The 18398-nt window shown below is 44.3% G+C and overlaps 1 protein-coding gene across 3 annotated transcripts in view; it reads left to right on the forward strand.

Annotated features, from left to right (window-relative positions):
• TRAF3 (TNF receptor-associated factor 3) overlaps nucleotides 1-18398 on the forward strand; it is a 37318-nt gene that overhangs the window by 17536 nt on the left and 1384 nt on the right. For all 3 annotated transcript variants that reach the window (XM_006839537.1, XM_006839538.1, XM_006839539.1), the window contains 2 exons: nucleotides 10404-10544; nucleotides 18117-18291. In XM_006839537.1, the coding sequence (XP_006839600.1) occupies nucleotides 10404-10544; nucleotides 18117-18291 (316 nt within the window). The remainder of the gene's footprint in view (nucleotides 1-10403; nucleotides 10545-18116; nucleotides 18292-18398) is intronic.

Genomic DNA, 18398 nt, shown 5'->3' on the forward strand with positions numbered 1-18398 from the left:
ATATAATTGCTTAAGCTTGAGAAAGAATTTAAAAATTGGTATGTTTTATATACTTATACGAGTGGAGCAAAAGGATTTTTTTTGACAGGAAAAGAAACCTTATGTTAGATGAATTGCTGAGGTTTTCTAAGAGTATGAGTCTCTTGGTTAGCTGTGAGTTCACGCATTGTACCTGTCAGCTCTTCTCCCTGCCCTCTTTTCTGAAGAACTTCCTGGTTTTGCCTTTTTAACCCACAGGCAGAGATCCTGGCATTTTGGACCTCACAGGTGCTGTGTTTCTCATTTAAAAGAAAACTGCCTCCCATTGGAAGTATGGCATGCTGATCCACTTGTGGGAAGAGCTGTCCCAATCACTCTCCAGGGCCAAGGCCCCATGGGCATTTCTTCCCATCTATCTGATGGGTGTAGGTCATCTCCTTACTTCCTGTTCTGTGGTCTTTTTCCCACTCAATGTGAATGAATGCGTGGCCTCATTGGAAACCCCAGGATTTACCGCTGTACAAGGGTAGTCTGCCTTACATATGCCCAGACCAGCTTCTCTCTCCGTGAATACCACATGGATGTAAACTCTCTCCAGCCAGGTCCTTGTGGAAGTGCGCAGAGCGCAGGCAGGGGAATAGTGGAATGCAGTGACTTCAAGATGTTGGGAATGTTGGAGCTCTGGGGTACTGCTGAAGGATTCGTCTCTCTCTGGTCTTGTCTGTCGGCATATGGTCCTCAGTTTGGCTCGGAGTGTTCTAGTTTATCTTCATGAGAGCATCTGTCCCCTCAGTGGGCCCATTAGAGGACTAGGCCAGTATGGTGGTGCTTACATGTCCTGAGGTGGAGATTTCATAGAATTGTTAGACTGGAGACTTCTCACAAAATGGCAGGCTAGACAGACGCATACATGGACTCTCTGTAACAAAGATATAAGCAACAAAACAAAACAGACACAGATGAAAATTCTGGCACCCTGAACTTCAGAAGAAAGGTTCGAGAGGTGGATGGAGTGCTTGCTGGGAAGTGACTGGTGAATGGCTAGTCAAATGTGGCACAACCATCTTGTGAGCAGCTTTGGCAGCAGAGAGGATGACAGGAAATTTACAATTTCTTCTTTTTCCCCATGCTCCCCTGGTGACCAGAGGTGTGGCCAGCTCCCACCCTTATCCACCCGCAGTGTAGACCCTGCACTCTGGAAGTTGGGAGCCATGTAGTTGGGAGCCACTCCAGCTTGAGTTGAGGAGCAGGCTGCTTCGCTTTGCTGTCTGCATTCAGGTGGGCTGAACTCCAGACATGCAAAGCCTACACAGCAACCAGACCAGCATCTAACCAGTTATGGTGCCCCCAGATTTCCTGTGGTCCTGTTGTTGTTGTTGTGAAGTGCTGTTGAGTCGGTTCCGACCCATAGAGACCCTGTGTAGGGTTTCCAAGGAGGAGCTGGTGAGCTTGAACCACCAACCTGCACCCTGTGGTCCTAGTAGACACTAAAACCAGCTCCATCAAGGGCTTCCACGAAAACTACTTCCTGACTGAGGGCCCTGATACAAGTAACGCTGATGCCAATAGGAACTCCATCTAGGCCCTTCCACAACCACCTGTCCCATCCACAACCACCTCATGAGCTCCTGGAATTGACCCCAGAGATTTCTCCCCTCTGGGTCCAACAACTGCACTGTTTGTTTTTACAAATACACAATCCCACAATGCCTCAGAGACAACAGACAATTCTCAATTGAAGAAACGAGAGAATAACTCAAAAAATTGAACAAATTGCAGAAGCAGAAAACATTTCTGAGGAAAAAAGGTAAAGAACTAACTGAAAAAGAATTCAAAGGAATGCTATTTTGGTACCTTCAATAGACAGAAAGATCTAGAAAAGCAAGGAGAATACAATAAAAGTTAAAACCTTTAGAAGAATGCAGGAAAATGCTACAAGGACAAATGGAGAAAATAAATGCACATTTTAAAACAATATAAAGCCTGCAATTAGAAATCCAGAAAATTAATACTAAGATTTCAGAAATGAATAATACATTGAAAGGGCAAACGAGTCAATTCAAAGCAGTGGAAGCCTGAATTAGTGAGCTTAAAGATAAATTTCTCAATACTAGTATGCTAGAAGAAGAATCAGGAAAAAAGAATGAAAAAAATCCAACGTAAGCCTCAGAGTTATGTGGGACACCATGAAGAGAAACAATTTATGGGTGGTTGGAATTCCAGAACATGAAGAGACGATAAAAAGAAAAAAAATTGTCGAAGAATTGTTGGAAGAAAACTTCGCCAACATTGTGAAAGACTAGAAGGTAAGTATACAAGATGCACAACGAACCCCAAACAGGGTAGATCCCACCAAGACTTATCAGTCATACTTTCCAAAATCAAAGCTAAGGAAAGAATCCAAAGAGCAGCTAGGGAAAAAGCAAAAGCTATCTACAAAGAAGAGCCACTAAAAAACTAAGCTCTGATTTCTCCACAGAAACCACGCAGGCAAGAAAGCAATAGGAGGACATATACAAAACTCCAGAAGGGAAAAATTGCAAACTAAGAACCAGTAAAGCTGTTCCTCAAATGCAACAGCGAAATTAGGACATTTCTTGATAAACAGAAATTAAAGGAATTTGTAATGACCAGGCCAATTTTACAAAAAATGCTAAAGAGTGTTCTTTGGACTGAGACTCAATACCAGCAGACAACAACCTGAGATTATCATACATGACAACATGACCCAGAACTCAATCCAGGTGTAGAAGTATTTAAAGTAAGACAAGCCTGAAAATAGGAAACCAGAGATATCACTGTGTAATGACGTCAACTACAGAGCACAAAGAGGCAGTAGTGGAGGTACAGAACTTCCAAATGACAAGGGAGTCAAGTAGACTTCAAGATAAAATGAATTGTTTTAAGCAGGGAAAAAGTTAATAAATTACAAGGTAACCTCAGTGAAAAAGAACACATCTGCACTCCTGGTGTGGCACTGTAGGATCAGAACTAGACAGTGAACCACAAAGTCAGCAGTTCAAATGACCAGTTCCTCCTCAGAACGCCTATACAGGGTCAGTATGAGTCAGAACCAACTTGACAGCACTTAACAACAACAACATCAAAATAAAAAAAGGAGAAAACTCAGATTTAGTGAACACATACCAACACTGCAAGGTCAGTGGTTCAAGTTCACCATCTGCCTCTTGGAAACCCTATACAGGGTCGCTATGGGTCGGAATTGACTTGACAGCACTTAACAACAACAACTATCAACACTCATGGAAGCAGCAGTCAAGAAATCAAACGACGTATTACATTAGGCAAATCTGCTGCACAAGACCTTTTTAAAGTATTGAAGAGCAAAAATGTTAGCTGGAGGACTAAGGTGCGCCTGACCCAAGCCATGGTATTTTCAATAACCTCATATGCATGCAAAAGCTGGACAGTGAATAAGGAAGACTGTAGAAGAATTGATGCTTTTGAGTTACGGTGTTGGAGGAGAGTATTGAAAGTGCCATGGGCTGCCAAAAGAATCAACGAGAGTATTGAAAGTGCCATGGGCTGCCAAAAGAATCAACAGATCTTTGTTCGAAGAAGTGCAGCCAGAAGTGCTCCTTGGAGGCCAGGATGGCCAAACTTCATCTCTCATACTTCAGACATATTGTCAGGAGGGACCAGTCTCTGGAGAAGGATATCATATTTGGTAAGGTGGAGGGTCAGAGAAAAGGAGGAAGACCCCCATCAAGGTGGATTGGCAAAGTGGCAGCATCAATGGGCCAAGCGTGGCAACAACAGTGAGGCTGGCCCAGGATCGGACAGTGTTTCATTCTGCTGTGCATAAGGTCATTATGAATCGGTACCAACTCAATGGTACCTAACAACAAACACAATAGAAATGAGAGTGAAAAAGAAAACACACAAACAAAATGAACCCAGCATAGAAAATCATGTGGAACAAAGAATCCAGTAGCACCACACACACACACACACACACACACACACACACACAGAAAAAATGACAGCAATCAATTCATACTTATTGCTAATTATGCTGAATATAAATGGTTTAAATGTGCCAATCAAGAGACTTAGAGTAGAATGGATAAGAAAACAGGATCCTTCAATTTGCTGTCTACAAGAGAACACAGCAAAAACATGGAGGCAGCATAAACACCCATTAACAGAAGAATGGTTAAATAAACACACAATGGAATACTACAAAATGTTGAAGGATAATGATGAATCTGTCAAACACCTCACAACATGGTTGAACCTGGAGGACATTATGCTGAGTGAAATTAGTCCATCACAAAAGGACAAATACTGTATGAGACCAATGTAAAAAGAAAATGTGTTCTTGATGAAAGAAATGATCTATAATTCTAACAGTGGGGGTGTGGGGAGGGAAAATTAGTCATGGGTTAGGGGGAAGACACATGTTAACACAGGTTACAGGGCAAGCAGTATACAACAAGAAGGAGGTCAGAAGATGAAAGATGAAGGTAGCAGGAGACACAGGGAGGAATGCAATAGTTAAAGTTGTTGTTAAGTGCTGTAGAGTCGGTTCCGACTCATAGAGACCCTGTATAGGGTTTCAGAGGCTGTAATTCTTTACAGGAGCAGAAAGCCTCATCTTTCTCCTGTGGAACAGCTGGTAGTTTCGAACTGTTGACCTTGTGGTTTGCAGCCCGATTTGTAACCACTACGCTACCAGAGCTCCTTAATAGTTAAAGTAAACAGAGGTAAATACTGTTAACTGTTGGTACACGAGGGGATTGCAACCATGTAATGAAGCAAAGTATATGATTTGTTGAACATAAAGCTGATGATCTGCTCTGTAAACCTTCACCCAATTCACAATAAAAAGTTGAAGGAAAAAAAAGAATTAGGCTGGACTTCCTTATTGTTCATCTGTGATAGTAGAATGTATGAATGGGCTCAGATAGACATAACATTCATGATTAAACCAAAAGAAGCATTATTGTAGACTCTTGATGGAAAACACCGACCCTGTGTTTCAGGAAAGCGTAACCCAAGGAAAACATAGGGTACCCACACGTGAAGGGTCCAGCGAGAGAGTGTCCTTGGTGAGGAGGGTCTCGGGGAGAACCAGAGTCCTGGTTCCTGAGATTCACGTGCCAGAGGAGAAGTCTGTGAGTGCCTCCCAGATGAGTGGGAGCCAGCTCTGGGCACCCGGGAGCTGTGCTCTGGTTAAAATCGTCCCCCGAGATGAGCAGAGAGTTCCGTATGGCACGGCATGTGTTCATCCTTGTGAGGTGTTCTTTTCATTCTCAAAGGCTTGATTTGCTGTAGAAAAATGGCCGCTGTTTGTGCAGCTCTAAGATTTTCATTAGAAGGGTTAGCATACAAAGTATCTTTTATGAATGTGAAACTTGAGTCTAGGAATTCTGTCCATCTTTGACAGATGGGAATGAATGAATGAATTGTAACTTTGGAAAAAACCAAAATGCTGTGGTGCCACAGATACCCCTGTGGACAGTACAAACTGACCCATTGTTGATGGACATTGGAGACATCATGCTTTAGGTAGGAAACTCAATTGGGGCTAAGTAAAGTCCTAAGAAATGGAGTCATGTTTTGCCCATGAGACCTTGCAGGTTCCATATTCCTTCATAAACACATATGTCCTGGAATCACACCTGTGCATCAGGAGTGCTTCTTACTTCAGTGAATTGTGTCGTGTTTGAAAAGGGCCAGCTGGTTCTTTAGACGGAAAACATCAGGAAGTACTCTTTCTCACAGCTCTTTTCTCCTGAGGCACCCTGGGGCCTGAGGTCAGTGGTCAGGTCACAGTGGACCCAGGAGAGCCACAGGCAAGTGGTGACACAGGAGGTGGCAGCACACAGATGTGAGGGCTTTGTTCGGGAATGTCCGAATGCCCTTCATAGGAACCCCGTGAGGAAGGGGCGCCTTGAGAGAGCTGCCCTCCACCTCGCCTCACCCAGGTCTCCTCAGACCTGTGTTCAGTAGGAACAGATTGTTCTCTGACTTTGAAAAGGTCAGAGGTGGGCTGGCAAGTGTGCACTCAGCGGGTCCTCCCTTTGGACCAGCATAGGCCTTACCGGTGAGCGCCTGGGGTGGGTGTTACAGATGAATGCCGTGTTGTGTGTGTCAAGGGCATTGCACGTGGATCCTGGGGGGTGGGTATCACAGGCAAATGCTGTGGGAAGCTTGTTGTCTTGGGTACCTGAGGAGGGATTACGACAGTGGTAGGTTTTTTCTCACCTTGCGTTTCGAGAGCAGTGGGCCGCCCATTGAAGGGTTATGAAATAACTTACTGTATTACAACCAGTGTTTTTTAAAAAAAGTGAAGTAGAATAAAATAGAGACTATCAGGGTACATGGGTGGTGATTAGGGCAGGGTTGCCCATCATTTGTCTATTGCTGGGAACGACGAATTAAAGAGGAATGGCATCACATTCATCATCAGAAAGATCATTTCAGGATCTATGTCAAAGAACAATGCTGTCTTTGATAGGATAACATCCAAGGAAGACAAGTTAGTACCACTGTTACTCAAGTGTATGCACCAACCACTAAAGCCAGTGATAATGAAATTGAAGAATTCTACCAAAGTCTTCAGTCTGAAATTACTCAAACACGCCATCAAAATGCAGTGATAATTACTGGTGACTGGGATGAGAAGTTGGAAACAAAGAGGGAAGAATATTAGGAAATGATGGACTCGGGGGTGGCAGCGGTGGTGAGGTTGGCCCAGGATCGAACATTGTTTCATTCTGCTGTGCATGGAGTCGCTATGAGTCGGTTCCGACTCGATGGCACCTGACAACAACAACAACAACAACAATGGCCTTGGTGATAAACAATACTAGAAAATGCATGATAGAATTGTACAAGATCAGTGGCTTATTCATTGCAAATACCTTTTTTTCAACAACAGAAAATGTGAATATACGTGCGAACCTCACAAAATACCTGTGGGAAGAGACAACAAAGATGCTCAATATCTTCCACCAAAACAAGACTAGGGGCCAACTGTGGACCAGACCATCGATTGTTCCTATGCAAGTTTAGGCTGAAGCTGCAGAAAATTTACAAGAGTCAAAATATGACATTCAGTATATCCCACCTGAATTTAGAGACCATCTCAAGAATACACTTCATGCATTAGACACTAATGGCTAAAGACCAGAAAAGGTGTGAAATGATAATAAGAACACTGTACAAAAAGAAAGTAAAAGGTCACTCAAAAAAAAAAAAGATCATTCAAAAGAAAGAAAAGACCAAAATATATGTCAGAAGAGACCCTGAAACAGCATAGGGAAGCTAAAGCAACTAGAAGAAATGAGGAAATCAAAGAGCCGAACAGAAAATTTCTAAGGCCTATCAAAAGGAGTCAAGTATTGTAATGAACTGTGCACAGACCTGGAGTTAGAAAACCAGATGGTTTTCTGTGCTCAGCATTTCTCAAGCTGGAAGAACTGAAGAAAAAATTCAAGTCTTGGATTGCAGTATTGAAAGAGTCTATGGGTAAAATATTTAATGCAACAGGAAACATCACAAGAAGATGGAAGGAATACACAGAGTCACTCTACCAAAAAGAATTGGTCGATGCTCAGTCACTTCGAGAGATAACATGTGATCAAGAGCCGGTGGTATTGAAGAAGTCCCAGCTGCACTGAAGACATTGGCTAAAAATAAGCCTCCACGAATTGGCACTGTGGGAAAAGGCACTGGACCACAAGGTTGGTTTTAACCACAGGGTCGGAGGTTCAGACTCACCAATCACTCCTTGGAAACTCTACACAGGGTTGCTATGAGTCAGAAGCGACTCGACGGCACTTAACACCACCAACAGTAATTGATAGAATACATATTGAAATCTTCCAACAAACTGATAAAGTACTGGAGGTGCTCACTCATCTGTGCCCCAAAACTTGAAAGACAGCTACCTGACTTAATCATTAAACAATATTATTAGTATTGTTTTCAAGTAAAATTGTACTGAAGATAGTTTAAAAATTGTTGCAACAGTTCATCAACAAGGAATTGCTAGACATTCAAACCAGATTCGTAAGACATGGAACAAAGGATATCATTGCTAACATCAAATAGATCTTGGCTGAAAGCAGAGAATACTAGAAAGATGTTTACTTGTGCTTTATTGACTCTGTGGATCCTAGTAACCTATAGATAACATTGTGAATAATGGGAATTCCAGAACACTGAATTGTGCTCATGTGGAACCAGTACATAAACCAAAAGGCAATCATTTGAACAGAAAAAGAAAAATACTGAATGGTTGAAAATCAGGAAAGGAGTACAACAGGGTTGTATCTTTTCACCATACTTACTCAATCTGTATGCTGAACATATAACCCAAGAAGCTGGATTATATGAAGAACATGGCATCGGGATTGGAGGAAGGCGCTCATTAATTGCCTGCAATATGGAGATGACACACCCTTACTTGCTGGAAGCAGAGAGGACTTGAAATACTGATGAAGATCAAAGACTACAGCTTCCAGCATGAAATATACCTCAATGTAAAGAAAACAAAAATCCTCATAATTGGACCAACTAAATCACATCATGATAAATGGAGAAAAGATGGAAGTTTTCAAAGTTTCCTTGGATCCCAAATCGACACTTATGAGAAACCGAAGTCAAGAAATCAAATGACGCACTGCATTGGGCAAATCTACTGCAAAAGAACTCTTTGAAGTGTTAAAAAAGCAAAGATGTTAGTTGGAAGGACTAAGGTGTACCTGACCCAAGCCATGGTATTTTTAATCACCTTATATGCTTGTGAAAGTTGGCCTGTGAATAAAGAAGACGGTACAGAAATCTATGCGTTTGAATCACAGTGTTGGCAGAGAATACTGAAAGTACCATAGACAGCCAGAAGAAGAAACATCTTGGAAGAAGGACCACCAGACTACTCATCTGAAGTGAGGACGATGAGACTTCATCTCCTGTACTTTAGATTTGTTACCTGGGGTGATCATGCCCTGGGGAAGGATGTCATGCTTGGTAGAGGGTCGGAAAAAAAGAAGAAAACCCCCAACGAGATGATTGACAGCATGGCTGCAACACTGGGCTCAGATATAACAACTGTGAGAGTGGCGCAGGACCAGCCATGGTGTGTTCTGGTGGGCATAGGGCTTGCCATGCGTCGTAACCAATTTGACAGTACCTAACAAGAACAGGGCAGGTGTGGGGGGTTTTGTTTGTTTGTTTTGTTTTTTTAAGGTTTTTATTATGGATTTAATGAAAGTTTACAGGGCAAATCATCAGTTTTACATTCAACAAATCATATACCTAGTCTCATTACATTGATTATAATCCCCTCCATGTACCATCAGTTAACAGTATTTCTCTCTATCCACTTTAGCTTTTTAATAAACACACAAACAAAAAAACCCACTAAGGTATATATAATAATTTACATCTCCAAAGGGCACATTCTGCAAGTCTGCTCCTGGCCACCAGCTCTTAGTCCTTCTTTTCTTAGTCCATGAATCTAGAATCCTCAGCCGCTCCCCGTCCATGCCCCTATCTCTGGCGCTGCTGCTTCTCTGGTTAAGGTCCCACGTTCTGCTTGTGCCTTCCTCTCTTGATGGTCCTAGGGTCCTCTGTTTCTGGACTGTAAGATTAACTACTCCCCTTTTTTCACAAAACTTCTACCTTTACAATTGTGACAGTCACAATTAGTCATGATAACAGTTATTCACTATTGAATCTTAAGAATCTTATCCCCATCTCCTTTCACCAGACTCATCTAGACAAGATGATAACTATTCAGTGGGGACTCTTTCTTTCTCCCCACCCTTTTAAACTAAGCTCCCTCTTGAAACCTTGTAAGCCAGTCACTTCGTGCCTTTATTGCCCCCTCATTTTAGATAGCCAATGTCTAAGTTGCCCGTCCCTATCTACCCTGTGCACAGAGCAGATAGCATTGAAACTTGATTTGAAGACTCTTTCCCTCTCTGTTGGTATTTAGAGTAACTACCGCTCTGAGTATAGGTCAGGTTCATCATGAAGATGTATCTTCTGTCACTGTAGCTGTTCCAGTGTGCTTGTCCTTTCTAGTGGGAATGTCTCACCTCATAAGGTTGTGGGTGGGCAGGTGTGGTTTTTGAAATTTATTTTTCAGGTGTACACACACACACATATACTATGGCTTGAGATGTAGGAATGCTTCTTAATCCACTTAACTGAAAGCGGCTTTGGTGAAAGATGTGTTTGTTTTCAACAGAAGCTGGAAGAAACATCCTGTTCATCCTCCCCTTGACTGCGGGGAGAGCCTCTGAGGAGTGGGGGAGTGAGTTCCCAGGGACTCCTTCCCGTGCACTAGTGAAAACCTTCATTGTTCCCATTTCATCCCTGCCATTCTAATTGTGGTTAATTAATATTGAAACCACTTTTCTTCAATTAATTAAAGAATTCTTTTTCAGGTTTCCTTGCTGCAGAATGAAAGCGTAGAGAAAAACAAGAGCATACAAAGTTTGCACAACCAGATATGTAGCTTTGAAATCGAAATTGAGAGGCAAAAGGAAATGCTTCGAAATAATGAATCCAAAATACTGCACTTACAGGTAAGATGCTCAAGACTGTTGCTGGGTCTCATGGTAGAACGGGTCTTCTGGTTTCTCCTTCAGGACTCTCTTGGGGGTTCAACTACAGCGCTGATTCCTCTCAAGCATGAAGTGTCTGAACTTTTGTTTCTCTTGCTTTGCCGTGGAGAAGGGAAATTTGTTAGTGAGCACCCAACTAGTGGTGGGCCAGGGTTAGCACCCCACCCCCAAATCTCTGCCACCAACCCATCTGGGCCTACAACCCACTATAGTGAGGTAAATCTTAAAGGCTGTGTTTTAAAAGTGTTGTTGTTGTTAAGTGTCATGGAGTCTGTTCCGACTCACCGCAACTCTGCATAGGATTTCCAAGGAGCACCTGGTGGGTTTTGAATTGCTGACCATGGGGGTAGCGGTCCAATGCTTCTCCTGCAGCGTCACCCCTGAGCTGTAGACTTGTCAGAGAAGCCATCATGAAGCCCTCATGCTGGGAATGTGGCTGCCTGTCTCTTAGGAGCTGGGAATGGGTCATCACTTTTTTTAATTTAGGATTTCATCTTGTTCTTGAGTGATTATGACCGGCATCACTCCTAAAGTGACGTGAAGCCAGACAATTTGGTTGTGAGCTTTTTAAGTGACACACGTACCGTTCTGAAAATACCATGCGTGCTGTATACGCTTTGGTTTGTGTGCCAACCCCACACTCCCCCAAGGTATTTTCAGAACCACACTATGGATTGTTGTTGTATTTGTTATTGTTCTGTGTTGCTGTAAAAAACTAGCATAGCATGCTTGGGAAAATACCTGGGGTGGAGTAGGGCTTTGGACCGAAAAAGAAGTATAATGCACGTGTTATTTGCATAAAAATATGGTAATAACCTTCTTTGTCATCATAGCACTTATTGTTGTTGTTCTTAAATGCCATCGAGTCGGTTCTGACCCATAGCGACCCTGAATAGGGTTTCTGAGGAGCAGCTGGTGAGCTTGAACCACCGACCTTGCAGTTCAAACGGCTTTGCAGTCTGGCGCAATAGCTCACAGCACCACAGCAATCGTAGGCATCTCTAAAAACACGAATGTATTACCTTGCACTCTTAAGAAAAGTGGACTGGAAAAATAGCTAATGAAGACATTGCCCTCAGTTCTGTTAGCAGTGCAGAAATCCATGCAGTCGCGCTGGTGTGGCTTCCTCTAGCTGCGGTAGTATTAGCATGTGTGTAGAGTCTGTTTGTTACAGTATTTCCCATGTGCGTCACAGAGGTGTTTCCTGCATTGTCTACAAGGGACTTTATAATTCATCATGCTGTCATGGTGTCTTAGTTCCCTGTACTCCATTCTAGGACTTTATAATGCATCATGCCATCATGGTGTCTAAGCCCCCTGTGCGCCATTCTAGGACTTTATAATTCATCATGCCGTCATGATGTCTTAGCCCCCTGTACTCCATTCTAGCAACAGAGTGTGTGGTCACAGTGCCTTGAATTGCATTGTCATTGTTGCTAAGTGCCGTCAAGTCGGTTCCGACTCATAGCAACCCTGTCTGCATAGGGTTTCTGGGGAGCAGCTGGTGGGTTTGAACCACCAACCTTATGATTAGCAGTCCCTTGCTTTTCCTACAGATCCACATTAATTTTGTTTGTATCACATTTTGTGGTTACCCAAAAAGATGGAAAAACAAAATATTAGGTTGTAGTCCTGAGCCCCATCCAGAACCTTATGAGGTGGAACATTCCCACTTGAAAGGACATGCAGACCAACCCAGAGCATCTAGAGGAACAGAAGATACTTCCTGAAAGAAAGACCAGCAGGAAAAAACAAAATCAAAAACAAAAATGGACAAGCAAGCTGTTTGCCTGGGAGCCATCAAAGGCAAGCAATCAAGTCCCTTCAGGATAAACCCCCCTCCAAGACTGAAACTCAAAGGGAACACAGGAGCAGGCATGTAAGCTTGCTGATGACCACATTCGTGTACTGGTGAGTGAAAGAGGGGGAAAAGCAGCAATGAAGACGGGGGCTCAGTTTAACCATGTTCCATAGACCCCCCCATTGACCTGGAGATGAGAAAGAGAAGAGGAAGGGCTGGTTGGTCTGAAGTGTGGTGAGATCCGAGGAATCCTGAGCCCATGGATAAGGAGATAGCCACAGAGGGCAGGAACCAAGAGTGAAGTGTCCAGCCTGATATGAAGTGAGGGGAGATGCACAAAAACACCCAAACTTGCATATAGTACCCATTTGACCTAGCTTCAATTGCTTGATGATCAGAACCCGAATAGAGGAAGAAAAAGAAATTTGATAAATGAAACAAGTGTAAATTGCTACAATTTAATGAACTTGACCTATACTTAGGGATGCAGTAGATCAAAATACCAACTGAGAGGGAAGGAGTCTTCACATCAAAAATCAATCTTATCCCCTCTGTATACAGGGTTGATAGGGATGGGCAACTTAGATATTAGCTACCTAAAAGGGGGGGCTATAAAGGCATGAAGTGGCTGGCTTACAAGTTTTCAAGAGGGAGTGTAGTTTCAGAGTGTGCAGGGGAAAGAAAACCCCACTGATCTTGTTTAGATGGCTCTGGTGAAAGGAGATGGGGATAGGATTCTTTTGATTCAATAGTGAGTAATTGTTACCATGACTAATTATGATTGTCACAACTGTAAAGGTGGAAGTTTTGTAACATAAAGGGGGAAGTAGTTAATCTTACAGTCCAGGAACAGAGGATCCTAGGACCATCAAGGGAGAAGAACATGAGTGGAATGTGAGACCCTATCCAGAGAAGCATCGACACCAGAGATGGAGGCAGAGATGAGGACATGGAGAGAGGAAGCAGCTGAGGACTCTAGACTCATAGAAAGAGAAAGGCTGAGTGCTGGCAGCCAGGAGGCAGGCTTGCAGAATGTGCCCTTGGCCTGTTTAAATAATTATATATTCCTGAGTGTTTTTGTGTACATCAGGAAAACAAACCCTAAAAAACAGAGAGAATAGAAGCAAATACTGATAAATGATAATGCATGGAGGGGATTGTAATCATTGCAATGAAACAAAATATGATAGGATGAGTGCAAAACCAATATTTCCCTTGTAAACTATCACTCAATTCACAATAAAAGGTTAAAAAAAAAAAAAGTGGTGTTAGAGAAGGTACAAGTCAACAGTATTGAATCAAGCCCAACACTAAAATGTCACATGTAACTCAGCAAGCCTTTCCCAGAAGCCCCTGACATTTTGCAGAGTGCCCACCTGCATGTTGGTTAAGACTATCCAGAGTGACAGGTCAAGCTCCTGCCCCAGAAATCTGTGTCCAGCCGGAGTGACCCCCTCACCTGTAGTGTCTGGAGCTGTTCCAAAGTCTAGTGGCTGCGTCTGGTTTGGGACTCAGAGACATGGTGGAAATGCCAAGGAAGTTCATGTTATTCTAGAAAGTTTCCTGTGAACAGCAGGAAGAGGATTGAATGAGAGGGATGGGTGGCTTCATTTATGGCAAAAACACTTAGATGCTACCTACTGATGTCCTAGGTGTATTTGTCTGAACCCTCAGAAATTTTTCTTACTTCATTTCCCCCATTTAAATCTGAAATGTTACAGATTCTGTTATACGTTGTTTATATTTTAAAACTTTTGTGTTGGAATAAACCAGTGAAGCGTAAGTCAGAAAGAAAGGGGGAAAGTGAGTGCCTTGAGCCTCTTGGTGTGAGGACTGGATGGTGACACCGGGTGTCAGTGTCCCTGGACTGGTGAAAGGTTGGGCATGCTACCTTCATGGAAGGAGTAGCATGGAGGAATGTAGATTCTGTTTTAAAGAGGAAGACTCCAGTCAGACTGAAGCCAAGCCCAGGTCTCCCCCAAGTGCAGAAACAGCGGCTGAAGATGTTGGAACATTTTAGGTTGGTTCTCTGTTTAAGGAGAGGGTTTGCATGGACGGCCCCCACCGTGGGCTCTGTGATAGGTGAGTGTTAACATCCTATTTGGTCTTGCTGTGGAGTTGGCAGCACGTGACTGGGATACAACGATCTTGACTGTCAGCTGCGCAGAGAGCAGTGACTGAGAACCTCACGTGCTGGACTTGGCTGTGAACATGCTCTGATGGATGAGAGGCCCTTCTGGGTGTCTTCCCCCTCGTTAGACAGTGCCCAACTCAGACTTGCCCTTCTAACTATTGCCCCCCCGCCTCAGAACCCTCACATGCCCCTCAGAAGGACTGAACTTACACACGTTACCATGCCCAGAAAGCTTCATGAGCCTGCCCATGCGCTCCACAGCCAAATCCACCTTTTTCCCCTCACAAGACTCCAGGCCCTGATGGACGTCCCTGCCCTTAAGGGTCCTCTTCCCTATCTTCCTTCAGAGGCCAGGGTTCAGTGTAAATGCCACTGCCTCCAGGATGCCTACCTTGACTCCACCTTCCACTGGGCTCCACAACCTCGGTGATGGTGTAGGTCACTCTTTTGTGGTCACCTCACCCCCTTGTCTGGCTCCCAGCAGACCCTGAGCTCCTGAGGCTGCTAGGAGTATGTACAGAGTACAGAACGCCTGGTGGACAGAGATAGGGCAGATGGTACGGGCAGAGGAGGTGTCAAGGGAGCAAAATTTTTTAAGAGTGTTATTTTTATTGGTGGCCCAGGAAAAGGGCTGTTTATTATTTCCCATTTTAGAGATCCTTTATTTCTTCATTAAGAAGACAGTCTAGGTATTAACTGAATTCTCCTATTCCCATCACTTCTCTTCGGAATAGACACAAATATGGATCTCTTCCAACAGTTAGCCAGGTAGCTAGCTAGCTTATTCAATCTGTATGTTGAACAAATGATCTGAAAAACTGGATTATATGAAGAAGAACGTGGCATCAGGATTAGAGGAAGACTCTAATTGTATGCAGATGATACAATCTTGCTTACTGAAAGTGAAGAGGACATAAAGTACTTATGAAGATCAAAGACCACAGCCTTCTGTGTGGATTGCACCTCAATGTAAAGAAAATGAAAATCCTCACCACTGGACCAATGAATAACATCAAGAAAAATGGATAAAAGATTGAAGTTGTCAAGGACTTCATTTTGCTCAGATCAGCCATCAACATTCATGGAAGCAGCAGTCAAGAAATCAAACGATACATTAGTCGTATCTGCTGCATAAGACCTCTTTAAGAGGTTCAAGAGCAAAGATGTCAGTTTGAGGACCAAGGTGCTCCTGACCGAAGCTATGGTATTTTCAATAACGTCATATGCATGTGGAAATTGGACAGTGAATAAGGAAGACCGTGGAAGAATTGATGCGTTTGAGTGTTGGAGGAAAATATTAAAAGTACCAGGGACTGCCAGAAGAACAAACAAATCTGTGTTGAAAGAAATACAGCTAGAATGCTCCTTAGAAGTTAGAATGGTCAGACTTTATCTCTCATACTTAGCTATATTAGCAGGAGAGACCAGTCCCTGAAGAAGGGTATCATGCTTGGTAAAGTGGAGCTCAACAACAAAAAAGGAAGGCCCCCTCCCCCAGGAGATGCATTGGCACAGTGGTAGCAGCAGTGTGCTCAAGCATAGCAACGAGTGTGAGGTTGGCGCAGGACTGGGCCGTGTTTTGGTGTGTCGTGCATAAGTCACTATGAGTTGGTACCTACTCGATGGCACCTAACACAGCAGCATTCCTTTATCAGTAAGAACTGGATAGATGTGGTCATTCCTGTAGTCAGTGGGTCTGCAGGGCTGAAAGCTACACAGTGTGGCCCTGAAACAGGAGGCAGGCAGCACCCTCTCCTCACAGTCCTCAACCCTGAGGGCCATTCGGGGGTCTCCTCACAGCCCTGGGCTCTGAGGGTCCCGGGCAACACCTGCACTACTCCCCCCCTCACACACACACTGCTCGTATTTGCATGTGGATTTCCAGGGGCAGCCAGTTGAAGTGTTTAACTCAAGGCACTGATAAATGAGCTCCAGAAAGCAGATTTTTTCTTTGGGGTTTGTTTATATAATGAGCACACTGTGCCTTCAACTCAGCTTCTGAATTCTTTTCTAATAATATCTCACACATCTATTTAAAACTTAGTTTTATAGAAAGACAGTAGTGTAACTCACTCTTCAGGAAGGAAATTGTATGGCTGCATTTTACAGAGAAAGCTTGATTTTCCCTTTGTACGCTGCTTTGAGACTGCCTTGTATACAAGAGCAGAGTCTCTTTATAAAGTAGCATGTTTGCCTTGCTGTGACTGGAAACACCTTTTGAGTCACTTGATTGGGTCCTGTGTGTGGGTGTGGGAGCCTATTTCAGGGGAGGAGGGTGCTCATGTGTGTGTACTTGTATATGTGGGTGGTTATATATGTGACTGACTTGGGCTGGGGGGCACAGTCCTGCCTGTGTGACTAGCTGGACCTCAGAGCAGCAGTGGCTCAATGCATGTGACCCTACGTCGCCCTGCCCACTGTCCCGTGTGCCCCCAGGCTGGGGAAGGTGCAGCTCTGTGCCTGACTTTTTTTATTTCAGAGGTCTGAGGGTTAAATGATGAGTGAACTGTCCTAGGCCATTGGGAGCTCTGAGCTTAGCGCTCTGTCCAGTGAGTTACAAAGCCGATCAATCAGACTCTTGCTTATGATCTTAATTTTCATGAACTTGCCTCTTCCATACATTAGTGTCCGTTTCAGCTCAGTTTATAGCATTTGTGTGGAATACCTGAACGCTGTCACTGGTGGGAACATGAGTTCATTCAAGACCCATTATCATTTGGATCTATCACTAGTATTGTCCCTGGAAAATAGCCTTTGTGAACTCATTAAGGCTGCCTCTGGCCATAGTTACTTGTTTCAAAATAAAATTCTGTTGCTGTAGCCAGCGACACTCCTCAGAGAAGTCTCTTATTTTCTGAACACTAACTCACGTTGGGGATGCTTGGAACAGACTGAAGAATGCTGCACTGTACCTCAGAGAAGCCACCAAACCTGCGGCTGTGCCTTGTGTTATTAAAAATAGAGTCCAAAAGGGGAAGTGCGTTAGGTGGTGGGTGCCCATTGTCCCCCAGCCAGCCACTGGGGGGGCTTGATTCACTCCATCACTGACTCTCACTAATGTGGATTTTAGTGGGTCTTTGTGTTTCTGGGAAAATGCTTGCACATTAGGAGATCGTAGCCATCCCTGCCTTTCTGCAGTGGGCTGAGGAGGCCGGAGCCCTGGTTTCCCCTGGGAGCCTGTGCCATCCCTTTGTGGAGCAGGTGTCCCTCAGATGGCCTGAGAGTTGCAGGAGGAAGTACCTGCTGTTTCTCTTCCTTCTCTGGTGAGGCCTCTGCATATTAGACCAGGTCACCCATGGAGGATGTTCCTAGGGAGAGAGGGGTACACAGGTCTGACTGGCCTTCCAAACTGGAGATCCCAGGCAGTAGACCCCTGTACTGTGGGATAGAGGCTAAGGCCTGCTGAGAGGAGCTGGAGCCTGCAGGGATCCCAGTGCCTGAGGTGGGTGACTGAGGGAGATGGAAGGGGACAGACGGAGCCACTTGAGCCCGGTACAGACTGAGAGTGATGCTTCTCCCTCGGTGGTGGTGATGCCACATGGTCCCCCTCCGATCAGAGTTCTCACTGCGTTTCCTTTGCCCACTTTGAACCCGGCAGCGAGTCATAGACAGCCAAGCAGAGAAACTGAAGGAACTGGACAAAGAGATCCGCCCCTTCCGGCAGAACTGGGAGGAGGCTGACAGCATGAAGAGCAGTGTGGAGTCCCTGCAGAACAGAGTGACGGAGCTGGAGAGCGTGGACAAGAGCGCCGGACAGGCAGCACGTAACACAGGTGAGGGCTGAGGGTATGGGACACAGCATGGGGCAGGGCCTCGACACAGGTGCCTGTGAAGACAGAACGTCCCCTCCCTGACAGGCCCTCCCAGATGGGAGGCTCTG

Source organism: Chrysochloris asiatica, unplaced genomic scaffold (genome assembly GCF_000296735.1).
Source record: "Chrysochloris asiatica unplaced genomic scaffold, ChrAsi1.0 scaffold00025, whole genome shotgun sequence".
NCBI classification, from domain to species: Eukaryota; Metazoa; Chordata; class Mammalia; order Afrosoricida; family Chrysochloridae; genus Chrysochloris; species Chrysochloris asiatica.